General features: G+C 40.9%; 1 protein-coding gene across 8 annotated transcripts in view; it reads right to left on the bottom strand.

Moving 5' to 3' along the window:
• ece2b (endothelin converting enzyme 2b) overlaps nt 1–13979 on the bottom strand; it is a 50798-nt gene that overhangs the window by 14755 nt on the left and 22064 nt on the right. For all 8 annotated transcript variants that reach the window (XM_053646486.1, XM_053646489.1, XM_053646488.1 and 5 more), the window contains 5 exons: nt 12077–12221; nt 10746–10961; nt 5800–5924; nt 4075–4221; nt 2638–2700 (listed from right to left, as the gene is read on the bottom strand). In XM_053646486.1, coding sequence (XP_053502461.1) covers nt 2638–2700; nt 4075–4221; nt 5800–5924; nt 10746–10961; nt 12077–12221 — 696 coding nt within the window. The remainder of the gene's footprint in view (nt 1–2637; nt 2701–4074; nt 4222–5799; nt 5925–10745; nt 10962–12076; nt 12222–13979) is intronic.

Here is a 13979-nt window from a genome sequence, read left to right as displayed (position 1 = left end):
GGCATCTTTGGCCACAATGCAAAAGTGGTGTGATGAAAAGAAGAGGGAGGGTGAAGCGCTCTAAATGTGCATCCCCAAAACTCAAACGGCCCCCTCTCAGGCACCTCGGCAGACGTTCACTCAGGCTGTAGTCTGTCCACCGGCCTACTGGTCACAAAGCAACAGCCACCACCTCAAACCTCCACTCAAGGCCCAAACAAGCCTCCAGAGCCTAGATATCTCACACCCGCACAAAGGGGAGAAGAAACGAATGTTCAGTGTGCCAGTTAGAGCCCCAGTTGAGTCTCATAAGCAAACACCAGTGGCCCCTTTCAATAAAAATGTTTAAATGTGCATCCGGGCCTCAAGCCAAGGGCTTAACCAAAATTGTTCCAAAGTGCCCAGTGGCACAAAAAAATTGCTTATAAATTAGGTTCAAAGTCCACATGTGCACATGCATGCACAATCCCAAATAATATCACTAGATGGCGCTCATGCATGATAGGCAGCGATGACTGCACATATAATTCTGCCAACCTTGCAGGCCCAATTGATTGGCTGATAGCTAGTTAATCATATCAGGAAGCTGCTCTTAGAGCACCTGCATGTGCTGAGCTTCGCGTTAAACAGGGAAAAGTGTATACTGAACCCTACCCAAAATATGCCATTCATAGGGTTGACTCTGACCTCAGTGGCACTTAGGGCTTACTGATCAGCAGACAATGTGCAGGCTATGCTGTTGTGCCGGTTTCTTTTCCGTAGGGTAGAAAGGAGGGCGGTACGGATTATGGCCCAGACTTTTGCGCCTGATGGTAGCAGCACTAGTAGCTGTCCCATTAGGCTGAATGTATATGAGGGGCTTTATTCAGTGGGTTGTTTCCCTCATTCTTCCCTCAGATTGGATCCATTACATCATGCTCACTGCAATGTTAATGTGTCAGTAAGCTGTACAGCAGCCCTGCATCCCGTCTTTTCTGACTGCAGGCGTGCTGATGGGCGCTGTCCTGACCAGAAAGTTGATCACAATAGATGCCCTCGCGGCTCCTGACACCAAGAGCCACTCATGTTTCTGAATCTGTGCACAGATTTTACGTTCAGGGGCAATCCAGATTATGGAGATGGAAGCTCCACAACGAAGTAACAGTTGTGCTGAAATGGATCTCTTTGCAATAAAAGACACTCACAGTGCACCCTGTTTTATTCCATGAAAGGTCAAAATGTCCCACTGGGGGTGGATGCACTAGCACACGAGTGGCTGCAGACCCTCTTGTATGCGTTTCCGCTGTAATACCTGATCGCCCCAACTCTAACCAGGATGAGGGAATGGGGACTCAATCTCATTCTGATAGCCGCCTGTGGCCCCTGCTGATAAACAGATCTCCTATCTCAGGCTTGTGGGGGCACTTTCTTTGCAAACGGTGATGCTGCTGGCACTGGCTTCAGCAAAGAACCTTAGCAACATCCACATCTGTAAACCCATCATGTATGCAATTTCTATGGGTGAGGGTAAGGTTTTACTGAAACCTACTCCTTCATTCAACCTCAAAAGGTACTGACAACACTGACATGCCAGTCGATTACATTATGGGCCTTTTATCTCCTTCCTTTTGCTTCCAAATGGTTGAATGCAAGTCTGCAGTGCACAGAATGGGCAGAGAGCACTGACAGAACAGTGGGGCTCAGGAAGTCTGACCAGCTGTTTGTGTCATGGGCTGTGCCTTACTTGAATAGATCGATCATGAAACAGTGCTTCTTGCAATGGATCATGATCATATAGTTTCAGCTTATTCTCAGAAGGGACTACAGTCTCCCACAGGCACATCTTTGTGTGGTTTTATAAGATTGATGTAATTATTGGCACATCCTGTCCTTAGTGTCAGCTTGCGAACAGACGTGCCAGTCTGGTCTTCAAGATAAACTTGTCCGACAAGTCGGGAGTCACAATATCCCATAGTGAGATACTGAAGTGAATGATTGAAACAGAACTGTAGGTTACTGTAACCCAACTCTCTGATAGCAAGAGTGAGGCATCTTACTATGAGAGAGGCCCCTTTGCGTTGTCCCTCAGAAGCAATATTCCATTACGCCAGCCAGGACTGACTGGCAGAGGTGACATGTGCGTCGCACAGGTGGGACTCTCTCCTGCCTTATAATCATTGGAGCAACATCACCTAGACAGTCTAGATAAACTTCTTTCTTGCTCTACACAAGGAGAGTGATCCACTGAGATGTCTTGCTCATGAGATCTGAGAACCAGGATTACAGACATAACCTTAAGCTCTCCTTCAACCATTCGTACTTTTAAGCGTTTAAATGAAAATATTTTGTACCTAAACCCATCCAACCTGCAACACTAAATCAAAGTGCCAGCTGTGAGTCATGTATCAGCACTACAAATGCAACGCTATAACAGTATTACATATGCAGCTGTCATGAGTCAACCCCTACAACAGCACTACTTGTTCAATATGGAAAAATATAAACCATATGCATCAAACCCAGAAGACCAGTATGAACACGTGGCCCTATGTGAAAACAGAAACTATAAACAACAAAAATGCATGAACACTAGATGTGGAGTCCCAATAAAGGCAAAAGCAATTTGTTACCTAATGAGGCGAATCACGTGTATTAGATCAAGAGCACAGGGTGGCTTACCTTCTCATTAGTCTTATTGAGGTAATAATCCCGGGAAGGAAGGAAGAGCCCGGATTGATCAACCTGCAAATACAGATGGGCAAAATACACACAGTTCAATTCAATTCAGTTTTATTTGTATAGTGCTTTTAACAGTGGACACTATCCCAAAGCAGCTTTGCAGAAACATAAATTCAGGATACAAGTCATGGTGAGCAAACAAACAAAAATATCAATTCGCTGCAAAGTAAATACAGGACAACAGTTACTCACCATGAGGGTCAACTGATACTATCTACTTTGTGTGAGATGGTCGGGGGGGGGGGGGGCAATTCAGGGATGGGGATTATTAGGGGGCCATGATAAAGAAGGGCCAATGGGGGAATTTCGCCATGTATACCACTACTCTTTTACGATAAGTGTGCTAGGATTTTTAAACATGTCTAAAAACTTGCTAGCTAAGGTCACACTTTGATCCTGTTATTGGATAGCTCAGTGAGGGAGAGAGAGAATCAGAAGCCACCATGCCATTCCAATCATTGTAGAAAATTAAAATAATCTACTGTTTATTATATAAAAAGTGCAGTCCTACATTGCTGTGCTTCTACACCATTTAACAGTCACACCTGTTAGAGCTCATGCAGTGCTTGATGATTAGCTGATGGGAAAAATGTATTAGAACAGAGAAACAGTAATCCTGCTAATGATGTGACCTTCCAAGGCAAGCAGAACAGACAAAATCTGTTTGGTTTTTTTTTGTGTTGCTTTGTTATATCAGATCTCATGTTTTGGAGGTGAGGGCTATAATAAAATTTCATCATAACTATGTATTTTATGCAAGAGGCATTATGCTGCCTTTCATGTGAGTGATGCTACCTTAAACTCTTTGTCAGGCCAAATTGGCTCATGTCTAATGCATGACTTTTCCCTAGATTACCGCCATGATTCACAGTCAGTCTGGATCTGTGCTGGTCAGCCCTAGCAGACACGCTAAACTCTTGGCTCCTTGGGAAGTCGGAGTGAGTCAGAGCATCAAACATTAGTGTTTTTTCAACCCAAATCAGGACAATGTCTGGTATTGCAAGCTGATCAACACAAGAGATCTGAAGTTCTTAAATAAAATAAAATAAAAAATAAAAAAATGGTCCAACCAATGAGAAAAAAAAAATCTAGGCTCCAGTTGTCAGTATCAGGTGAGGTAAGACCGCCAAGTTTGTTTGCTATCAGCGTAATGAGAAAGTGTTTTCTTGAATCCTTTATATGTTCAGTTTGATTCAGCAGCAAATTATAAGTATAATGTGTGATCTTTAGCTAGTGTGTGATCTCACTTATTTATCCTTATTTCTTTTCAGACACTGAAAAGGTACAAAAATCAAGTGTGCAATGCTCAGTCTTTTCATAATCTGTTAAGAAGTTTCAAAGTTGTACCCAAAACTTGCATGAGATTTGAGCATGCACCTGAATTATGTTGCTGTTGGAGTTTTTAGGGTCCACGCTGACCCCCACAGTGAAAAAAGGCTGGGCTCTGTATGGGCCTGAGACCGTCTTCAGCACCTCCATGAAGTTATCCTTTTCCCATGGCTCAGTGATGTTCCATCCCCCAGTCTGCAAACATACAGTACACAAAAGGTGAGTGCAACATCTCCACTGAAACTGTGCAGCTCTTTGATTCTGCAGGACAACATGGGTACCCCAAACTAAATATATGACCCCTGTGTACTTAAAAGACCATATACAAAAGATGGCAAATCACTTTCTGTGGGTCACTTGACTTCTCTAAACGTGGAAGAAGGGGATCCAATCAAGTTAAAGCTGTGAGTAGACATCAAACTGAATTAAATGCATCTCTCCTATGAGAATACGAGTTCAGCTCATACCGACAGCTGAGCAGATTCATTCAATCATTGTATCAACCTCAGCAGAGAGAGAGAGAGAGAGAGAGAGAGAGAGAGAGAGAGAGAGAGAGAGAGAGACCATTCTAGTCATTTGCTCCTCTCTCCAGAAGACTCCCTCGTGTGTGGGGGCTTTAAATTAGTCACATAGCCTGTATTAATCTCTGGAGAAGAGCAGTTTTAGAAAGCAACCCAAATAAGGCTGACTAAAGTTCTGTGAATGCCAATTAATTTTTAGATTCAAGTGTAATCAGTGTGACTTCATACATCTCAACTGTATTTTTTTTTTTCAACTGGCACGTGCAGGACTTCTGGTGTAAAAATCTCACCAGCAGGATTAGGATTAAAAGCGCATCTCATAACCCATAAGCATGCAGTAGAGTTTTGCTTTATGTAACATTGATAAGAACATTGTAGACAAGTTGGTGCACACAGCCTACCCTTATCATCCATGTACCAAATGTGATATTCAGGCTTGATTTGGACAGCCACTGGGCAGGCTTTGTTACACAAATCTGGAAACCTTAATATCTACTGGAATGTACTGCAAGTTGGTATCAAAACAACTGTTTTCAGCAGTGGTGCACCTTTCTACGGCAGTGGTAGCTCAGTGGTCAACATGTTGGACTACTGATCAGGAGGTTGCGAGTTCAAATCCCAGCACTGCCAAGCTGCCACTGCTGGATCCTTGAGCAAGGCCCTTAGCCCTCAACTGCTTAGGTGTATAAATGAGATGCATGTAAATTGCTCTGGATAAGGGCATCTGCTAAAATTCTGTAAATGTTTTATGATAAATATTAAGTACCATGTGGACCTGGCTAACTAAGACGCTGACCATTTCTAGCAGGTTGAAGGTTCTCCACAAGGAAGAGATATGTTGGCTTTCGTGTGCATCAGTGTTGAAAGAAAAGTCAGTTGGTACGAACCCACGCCAACGGCATCTGATAAATGCATTTATGGCTGAACTTAAAGTGTGTGTCTATGAAGTACTAAAGCAAATGTTTTATTGATATTGGGCGGTTTCTCAAGTATACTTCTACATTTGTACAAACACAGATTGTTCATCTCAAATGGAAATATTCTATTGAATCACTCCAATATTCAGCTCAGACCTCTGTACTTAAGCCAAGTTTGACAACCACTAGTATAAAAAGCCCTTAGGAGTGGTGCCTTACATCAATGACACGGTGTGTCCTTGTTCTATTAGTGAAATGAGTCTTGGCTTCCAACACTAAATTTGTCTAGTGCAAGGTCACCAGGGATTGGGGGGGGGTGAGTAAGGAAGTCCTACCTTAGTGATGAGGTCGATGAGTGGCTGGGCTCCCAGCTCCTCGATACGCTGCTCATTCAGACAGGACAAGTAGTAGAACTGAGCTTTTTTCTCTGCTTCACTACTTGAGTTAAAGGTGCCATTCTCTAGAAACAGAACAACAGATAGATTATTTGTACAGTTGGTTGGTTGTTAATGCTGCACACAGGAAAACATTTACTGATGGAGTACAATAACTACCCTTAGGCTATATACTGTATTGCACTTTTTATCCATTACATATGTATTGCAATTTTTATCCATTTATTAGTTACATATGTGAAACAAATTAGTTCCTGTTATCACTTATGTTATATATAGCAAGTCATGCTCCCACTTCCTCTTGGTGTTAAGACAACAAATGCAGCTTGTTACAGCCTTACAACCTTATTAGGTTGAATAAGAGTGGAGTATAGGAGTAAAGAGAATGCTCAGAGACCCAGCAGGAGGTATACAGACACACAAGCATGACATAAGGAAGAAGCAGCTACAAGGTCAGAGCAAAGGGTCATGGGACTGCCCACTGGTGTTCTCCTCTAGGACTAAAAGAGTAATTACCTAGAGTAATCATCTGTGGAGAAAAGTTCCACCTGAAGTTTACTCCCCAATTTAATCATGGCCAATTCAAAGTCCCTACCAACAAGGGAGGGTGAAGGCCATCATGCGCTTCCTTTGTACTGCATCTCTTCCAACTGCTGCTCATGCAACGTCAGGGGCATGCAGAAGTGGGTGGATAGCATTTGGATTACACAATCTGCCCACTTCTGCATGCTTGAGCTCCCAGATGCCCATGATTGGCTAGCATCACTGGAATTGATTGGGAAAAGAGAGTATGCCAGCCCTCCCTCCCTGAGAGCACAGCCAATCTCGTGGACTCCCAGGCACGGATGGCTGTGGCATTGTTGGGATTCATGCTCACGAACCCTGGACGACCGGGTGAACTCTTATGTTGCACCACTCGGGAGCCCTACCTTTTAAACACGCTCTAGACAAGCACTGCTGCTCCACTGACAGATGCACATGTTTAACTCAAGTGTTGCTTTTGTGCCTGTTTGGTCCTTGTGTCAAGTCTCATGAGTGAACAGTGATGTATAAATGGGAAAAACAGCATCCATATCACTGCTAACCTAATTTCAGTGAATAATACAGTACAGCCCTTGTCAGCACGACCCCTGGTTCTTGTTTTCTACGAGCTTTTGTCATGATGATGTCTTAGTTTAATTGTGAGAGCAGAAATTACCTTACCCTGTATATGTGTGTATGGTTTATAACCAGCATAATTCATGTTCTTGTGTGTGTGTGGGGGGGGGGGTGGGGGGGGGGGGGGTTGAGCAGGGACGAGCAGCTGTTCCTTTCAGCTCTCATCTGCCTTCCCTCTTCTAGCGTAATCACATTAAGACACACAAGGAGGAATATTCCACTAATAAATTCACATGCACACAGTGCCAGGCCAATTACCGGTCAGCAGGTACAGGCCAATGAAGACGAGCCAGAGGGACAGGAAAGGAGAGGAAGAAATGTAGGGAGGGTGAATGAGGTAAGGTTGGCATTCTGCCACACATGCTGAGTGCAATTCAACACTGCAGTTGCAGCATACACAATATTTGCATGTTTTGTGTTAGTCAGACAATAGAAGACACTCAACCAGGTGCATCAGCACAAAGCGGCCACGTGACTCTCCCTGTCTCGCTTGTTAAAGCACAAATCATACAGTACATTTCTACAATTAGCTATCACATCCTTCCTTTACCCCACATTCTGTTTCACTTCCATCTTCCCGTTCCCAGTCTAGCAACATTTCACTGAGTGACCACCACCTCATCATACTCTCCCTCATTTAGCTAAAGGCAACGCTGCAGGAGTGCGCAGGTGCTGTGAGAATACACTGCTCATCTACTGTTTACTGGAGCATTTGCTTCCTCTCAGCATGCTTTAAAGCCAAGATTATATCCTTCACAGCTTTACTACCACACGTCATCAAAGCAGTATTAAATAGTCGAATGCATATGGATGTAATGAACGGAAATTACAGAAATGGGAGTGTCTTGTAATGCACCCATGGCCGTAGTACAAAAGAAAATACTGCACACACTTCCATTCTTTAATGCAATTACCTCTTCTTCGGGTGTACTGCTTTACAGGTTGTGTTTGATGGTTACATGCCCATAATACGCAGGTTACACCTATGTTAGGAACTTTATAACTTGCGGTTGCCAAGTCCTAATACATGTTTTTTCTATATTCATTTTTGGCATCATAAAATAGGTTATATATTTGGTTTCCAGTTTAGCAAGAGATGACAGAAAATAGCCATTCTTGGAGTGTCTCCATACTGAATAAAAGCAAAACCTTTCCCCTCACACGATATGATGGGATATGTATTACCTGAGGATAATTCTATAAGTTAACTCTATTAGGTAAAAATGTTTGACAGCTTTGAAAGGTCATTCAAAATTACCTGGTGGGGGGGAAAAAACAGCAGTGGAAAGCAGGTCTAAACAACTAACAGGCAAATTTGCTTATGTATTTAAAATTTGGTCTGCCCTAAGACACATTGTCACAATCATTTAGTCAATTTAGAAGCAAAATCAGGTAACTGTAACTTTACCATCTTAAATAAACAACAGCCTTGTCTTTCATAAGCTTATTCTTTTGTATGTAAAAATGTTCAAATCAAATGATCATTGTTCCTTAGTGACAGACATGGATCTCTAAAAACACCAAAACATAATTGATATGAATGAATGAATAAATATATGGATAAATAAGGCCAATTATGTTTAATTAACTGAGGAAGCTAAATATTGTGTTAATTAAAATAAGTTTTGTTGTCTAGCCATTACATGTCTGATCTTAATTTAGTACTGTATGTTTCCCCCCCCCCTCAACAGGCTGTACTACACTCATGGTTCACAGTGCTAGCAAAGAAGGAGGGAACATTTGGTTCATTTGACATTTAACCTAAACCATGAAATCTGGCTCACTCCAGCTTTTTTTTTTTTTTTTTTTTTTTTTTTTTTTAAACAGATTGATATCCACAGTCTTTTTTGCTCACCTACTCGTATAAATACTTAATAAAGACTAAAAACAGTGCAATAGCTCAGGCAGAAGCTGACAGGTAGATTTGGGAGACAGTCATTGTTCTCAGTTTAGCAGAAGTAGGCGGGAGGAAATGCGAGAAGGAAAGTTTGTGTGAGGTAACATGAGAAGACAGATCCATCCATGATGTCCAGGCTTAAGTGAATGCAAATGTATAAGGTTTCTACAGATGCACTGTTTTTTCAAGTGCTAACTGTGTACTAACTTTACAATTTTGCCATAAATATTACTTTATATATAGGCCCCTCTGAAAGTATTGGAACAGCAAGGCCAATTCTTTTGTTTTTTGCTATACACTGAAGAGGTTTAGGCTTGAGATTAAAAAATGAATAAGAGACAGTAGATCAGCTTTTATTTCCTGATATTTACATCTAGATGTGTTAAACCTTAGAACTTGGCAACTTCTGTTTGAACCCACCCATTTCTCAAGTGATCAAAAATATTGGAACATATGACTGACTGGTATGTCTTGTTATAAAGGATAAACCAACATGCAGACCACAGAGCTGACTATGGGAGAAAAGCAAGCCAATTTGAAGCTGATAAAAGTGGTGGGAAAATTATCAGAACCATTGCACAAGCATTAGGCAAGTACAATGATTAGTTGTACTAACAACCAGGTCCGCCAAGGAAAACAACAGCAGTTGATAAAGGAAGCATTGTGAGAGCTGTGAAGAAAAAGCCAAAAACAACAATCAATAACATCTCCAACATCCTCCACAGAGCAGGGGTGAAGAGATCACAATCCACCATTTGAAGAAGACTTTGAGAGCAGAAATATAGAGGCCATACCACAAGATGCAAACCACTCATTAGCAGTAAGACTCAAAAGGCCAGATTAAAATTAGCAAAGAAATACAAAGATAAGCCACAAAACATCTGGAACCAAAATTAACCTCTAGCAAAGTGATGGAAAGGCCAAAGTGTGGAGAAAAAAAAGAATCTGCTCATGAACCAAAACATACAATCTCATCTGTCAAGCACAACGGAGGTAGTGTCAAGGTTTGGGCTTACATGGCTGTTTCTGGAACAGGCTCACTAATCTTTATTGATTATGGAACTCATGATGGAAGCAGCAGAATGAATTGAAATGTTTAAATGAACATTTTGTCTACCAGTTTAGAGAAATGCATCCAATCTTATTGGGAGGAACTTTAACATAAAGCAAGATAATGAGCCAAAAAGCACTGCCAACTCGACAAAGGACTTTATCAGGGGAAAAAGAGGAACGTTTTAGACTGGCCAAGTCAATCACCAGACCTTAACCCAATTGTGCATACATTTCACCTCCTGAAGGGAGAAACCCCTTAAAACAAACAATAACTGACAGAAGCTGCAATACAAGCCTGGAAAATCATCAATTAAAATAAAAAATGCAACAGTTTGGTGAGGTCAGTGGGTCACTGGCTTAGCAAGCAAGCAAGAATTGAATATATGCAACCAAATATTAGTGTTATTTACTGGTCCAATACTTTTGTTCACCTAAAAATTGGGTGGACTGCCACAAAAGGTGCCATGTTCTAGATAACACATCTAGATGTAAATATCAGGAAATAAAAGCTGAAATTCTATTCTATCTATTGCCTCATTCAACTTTTGAGCTCAAACCCAAACGTCTTCAGTGTATAGCAAAAACAAAAGAATTGGCCTTGCCGTCCCAATACTTTTGGAGGGGACTGTAATCAGAACCACCTATTCAAGAGACATTAACCTTTAAATCATGTATTTGTTTAATTTATTTGTTTAATTTTGATTGGTGTCCTTGCACCAATCAGAACATTAAAATGGATGGCTGTGAATGTGTGGAGAATGTAACTGTACTCGCTCACCCAGTAGATGTTTGAGCATGGCCTGGTTCTGGTCCCAGATGCTGTTGAAGGTGCTCCAACGTGAGCGTCCATCAGGAAGGGGGTTTTTGCGAATCCAGCCACCGCATGCATACTGGTAGAAATCCTGACACGGGTCAACTGTGCGGTCCAGAGACTCCACTATCTTACTGGCCACTGTCACACACGCCTCCGTTAGACACAGACTACACGACGGATCTGTGAGAGAGGAACACTATCAAATGCACTAGTAATGAAAGTCATAGCATGTGACTGCAGTGCATTATTCTAGCAAATTCCATTTTTGTAAAATCAAGATAAGGTTATTTTCTGTAGAAAGACTTGCCATTCATCAACACTGTGCGTGTTCAAATCTGATTGTAGAAAAACAAATAGCAAATACCACTGATGATCGCTGCACATGTGTGAACCTCATGCTAAAAATATAGGTAATAGGGTTTAGTGTCAACATATAGCCTAATTTAAGAATGCTCAGACATGGATATTTATCAGCTCATTAGTCCTTTAACTGCATAATAGGTGTATTTGCATACAAGAAGTACCCTAATGTGCTGACATGAATGCAGAGTCTTAGACAGACAAAGCTATCAAAAATACTTGGCCATCATTGCATGTTTTTAGGATATTATATAATTACATAATATCAACAAAAGACATGCTGTCTTTTGTGTACTACATTAATTTCAGAGTTCTGTTTAGATGAAATAAGAATGGAAATAAGGATGCTCACCTACATATTTATAAATAATGCTTTCATTAAATCTGATCTTTGAGTCAATTTGAGTTATACAATCTAGAGGAAAAATAGTTCTAAAAATCCTTTTTATAAATAGAGTTCACGTACCTACTGTACCTGCAGATAAGGTTGGAAAAAGTTTCCCCAAAATTTTTTTTATAAATATATTTCTGTATCTGTCTTATTTCCAGCAACCTCAAAACAAAAGCACCTCTAAATTTAGCATTACCAAAATGTATGTATATATTTTTTCTCATCTCTGTTGAGTTCTTTTCTTGGACCTTCCTTAGCTCTATAGATACCCTGCTGAGTGCCTTACTTTTTTGGCTTGCCATCATCATGATGATAATAGCTCAACTTGTCCGTGGGTAGCATTTACTGAAATAAAGCTGCCACCTTATTTAAAATGGTCAGAATGTAACAAGCAGCCTGCCCAAACTATTACACAAACTACCACAAGGGACCAAAAATACTGCCAATTACACCCAGCCCCTACCACCCACACACATCCCCCACCACACACGCATGCACAAGCCCTGAGGCCAGAAAATGCGTATACAGTATATGGTTGGCTCACCATTTTTGTAATGAACTCCGAGGGTAACAGCACATGCAAAAAGTGATAACACAGAGGCCATGAGTAAAGCAGCCAACACTATCTCCAGCTGAGTCCTGCGTCCTAATCCACCACACAACTGGATCCCACCTTTCCGGAAACCCACCTGTGACATAAATATGTGCATTAGCAAAGCATATTATGTGAACAAGTCCCAGACTGGACATAAACACCTTGGACAAAGAAAACCGTTTGTTTGGAGAAAGTCAGAAACTCTCAGTTTTTTTAAACCTAATCTCTATCCAATGCATCGGTAGTGTATGCGCAATTACTATTAGCAAGAACTGTCATTTCTCCAGAACTTCTGCTCTGTTGCTGTTGTGGTAGTCATTAAATGTACAGTAAATCAAAATTTGTACTTTAAGAAGGAACCACTTTTTCTGAGGGAGGAAACTGTGGTTAGTGGTTGGAGTCTGATTGTGCTTTGATACAACAAAACACTGTCCAGGATGTCCCCCGCCTTGTGCCCCGAGTTCACTGGGATTGGCTCCAGGTTCACCGCAACCCTGTGTAGAATAAGCGATACAGAAAATGGATGGATGGACGAATGGATAAATGCAGTTCTTTATTTATGATTTTTAATAACTGCCATTAGATTTACTTTAGTATTCAAGTGTTCAGCTAAACAGGTTTTCAGTTCAGAGGAGCGTACAGAAATCCTTGTCCATGGTAAAACAAACATACACTACAGATGTGGAGAATGGAGATTAGGTTAAGACACACTGGTGTACTCCTTTAACATTATACAAATGGCCATAGATTAAATGGCCCAGCAGAAGAATTACTCTGCAGCTGGCCACAAGCACATGAAGATGCATTATGTTTGAATTAAAAAATTTCGCCTGCTATTCAAAGAACCCATTTCTAACACCACTGACTTTTTTTTAATAAAGTTTCATACCTGATCACAGTAACTTCCTTAAAGAACTTTTTTTGATGTAAAAGCACCCCCCGCCCAAAAAAAAAAAATCATTTTATTATTCATTACATTTGTTCTCCAATTCTAATCAAACAAGCAACTGACATTTGGATCCAGTGGATAAAGTAAAAGAGCTTTATACAAGCCCATCAACAGATGTTTTCCAGATGCTGTGGGACTGTACAACACCCAATGGTGTAGTGTGGAAATATAATTGCCTCTTTTCTTAAAAACTGGTTAGCTGCAATAATGACAAGCAGTATTTGACTGTAGCCACTTACAGTACCATTTGATGCTCAAGTGATCTAAATGTGCTATCGTCATTCTTCAAAATATGATATTTGGTATGTCATTCTTACACCTAATGTAAGATACTTGCGAATATAGAACAAGGATGTGAAATTCTACAGGTATGTGACAGCATGCACACAGCGCTCAACTACAGAACAGAACTGGGATACCGCACAAGACGACGTGGCAATACCAATCGTTCCAACAGGCATCATTACTCAAACATTTCCTAAACAAGTAAAGGACAGTGTAATCTAAACAGAGCATGTTTTAGATAATCACAGTGTGAGAAAGTACAGAACCAGAACACTTAATAATAATTATTTTCATTTAAAAAAGTACTGCACAATACCAGATTCTTCCCCAGGACTTTATTTGTTGACAAGACAATTTTTTTTATCATTACTTTAGCGAGAAATGGCTCGACTTTTGGTATGTCACCATGTAGGTCTATAAGCATGTTGTACAGAGCAGTATTTGGTTTTTAACCAGACATTTCTATCAGTAAGGTGAGATTTCTGCTCTTTCATAAATCCATTTCTGTATATTGAGTCATGAACATTTGGAATGGAGTTATGAATTTAGTGCTGTGTGAGAGACATGTAGAGCTCTGATAGCTCTACTGGGATTTTTGCTACTTCATGGACCACCATT

This window comes from Ictalurus furcatus, chromosome 17 (assembly GCF_023375685.1).
Source record: "Ictalurus furcatus strain D&B chromosome 17, Billie_1.0, whole genome shotgun sequence".
NCBI classification, from domain to species: domain Eukaryota; kingdom Metazoa; phylum Chordata; class Actinopteri; order Siluriformes; family Ictaluridae; genus Ictalurus; species Ictalurus furcatus.
Note: the sequence above shows the minus strand (reverse complement) of the source record. Positions and strands in the feature narration are given on the sequence as shown.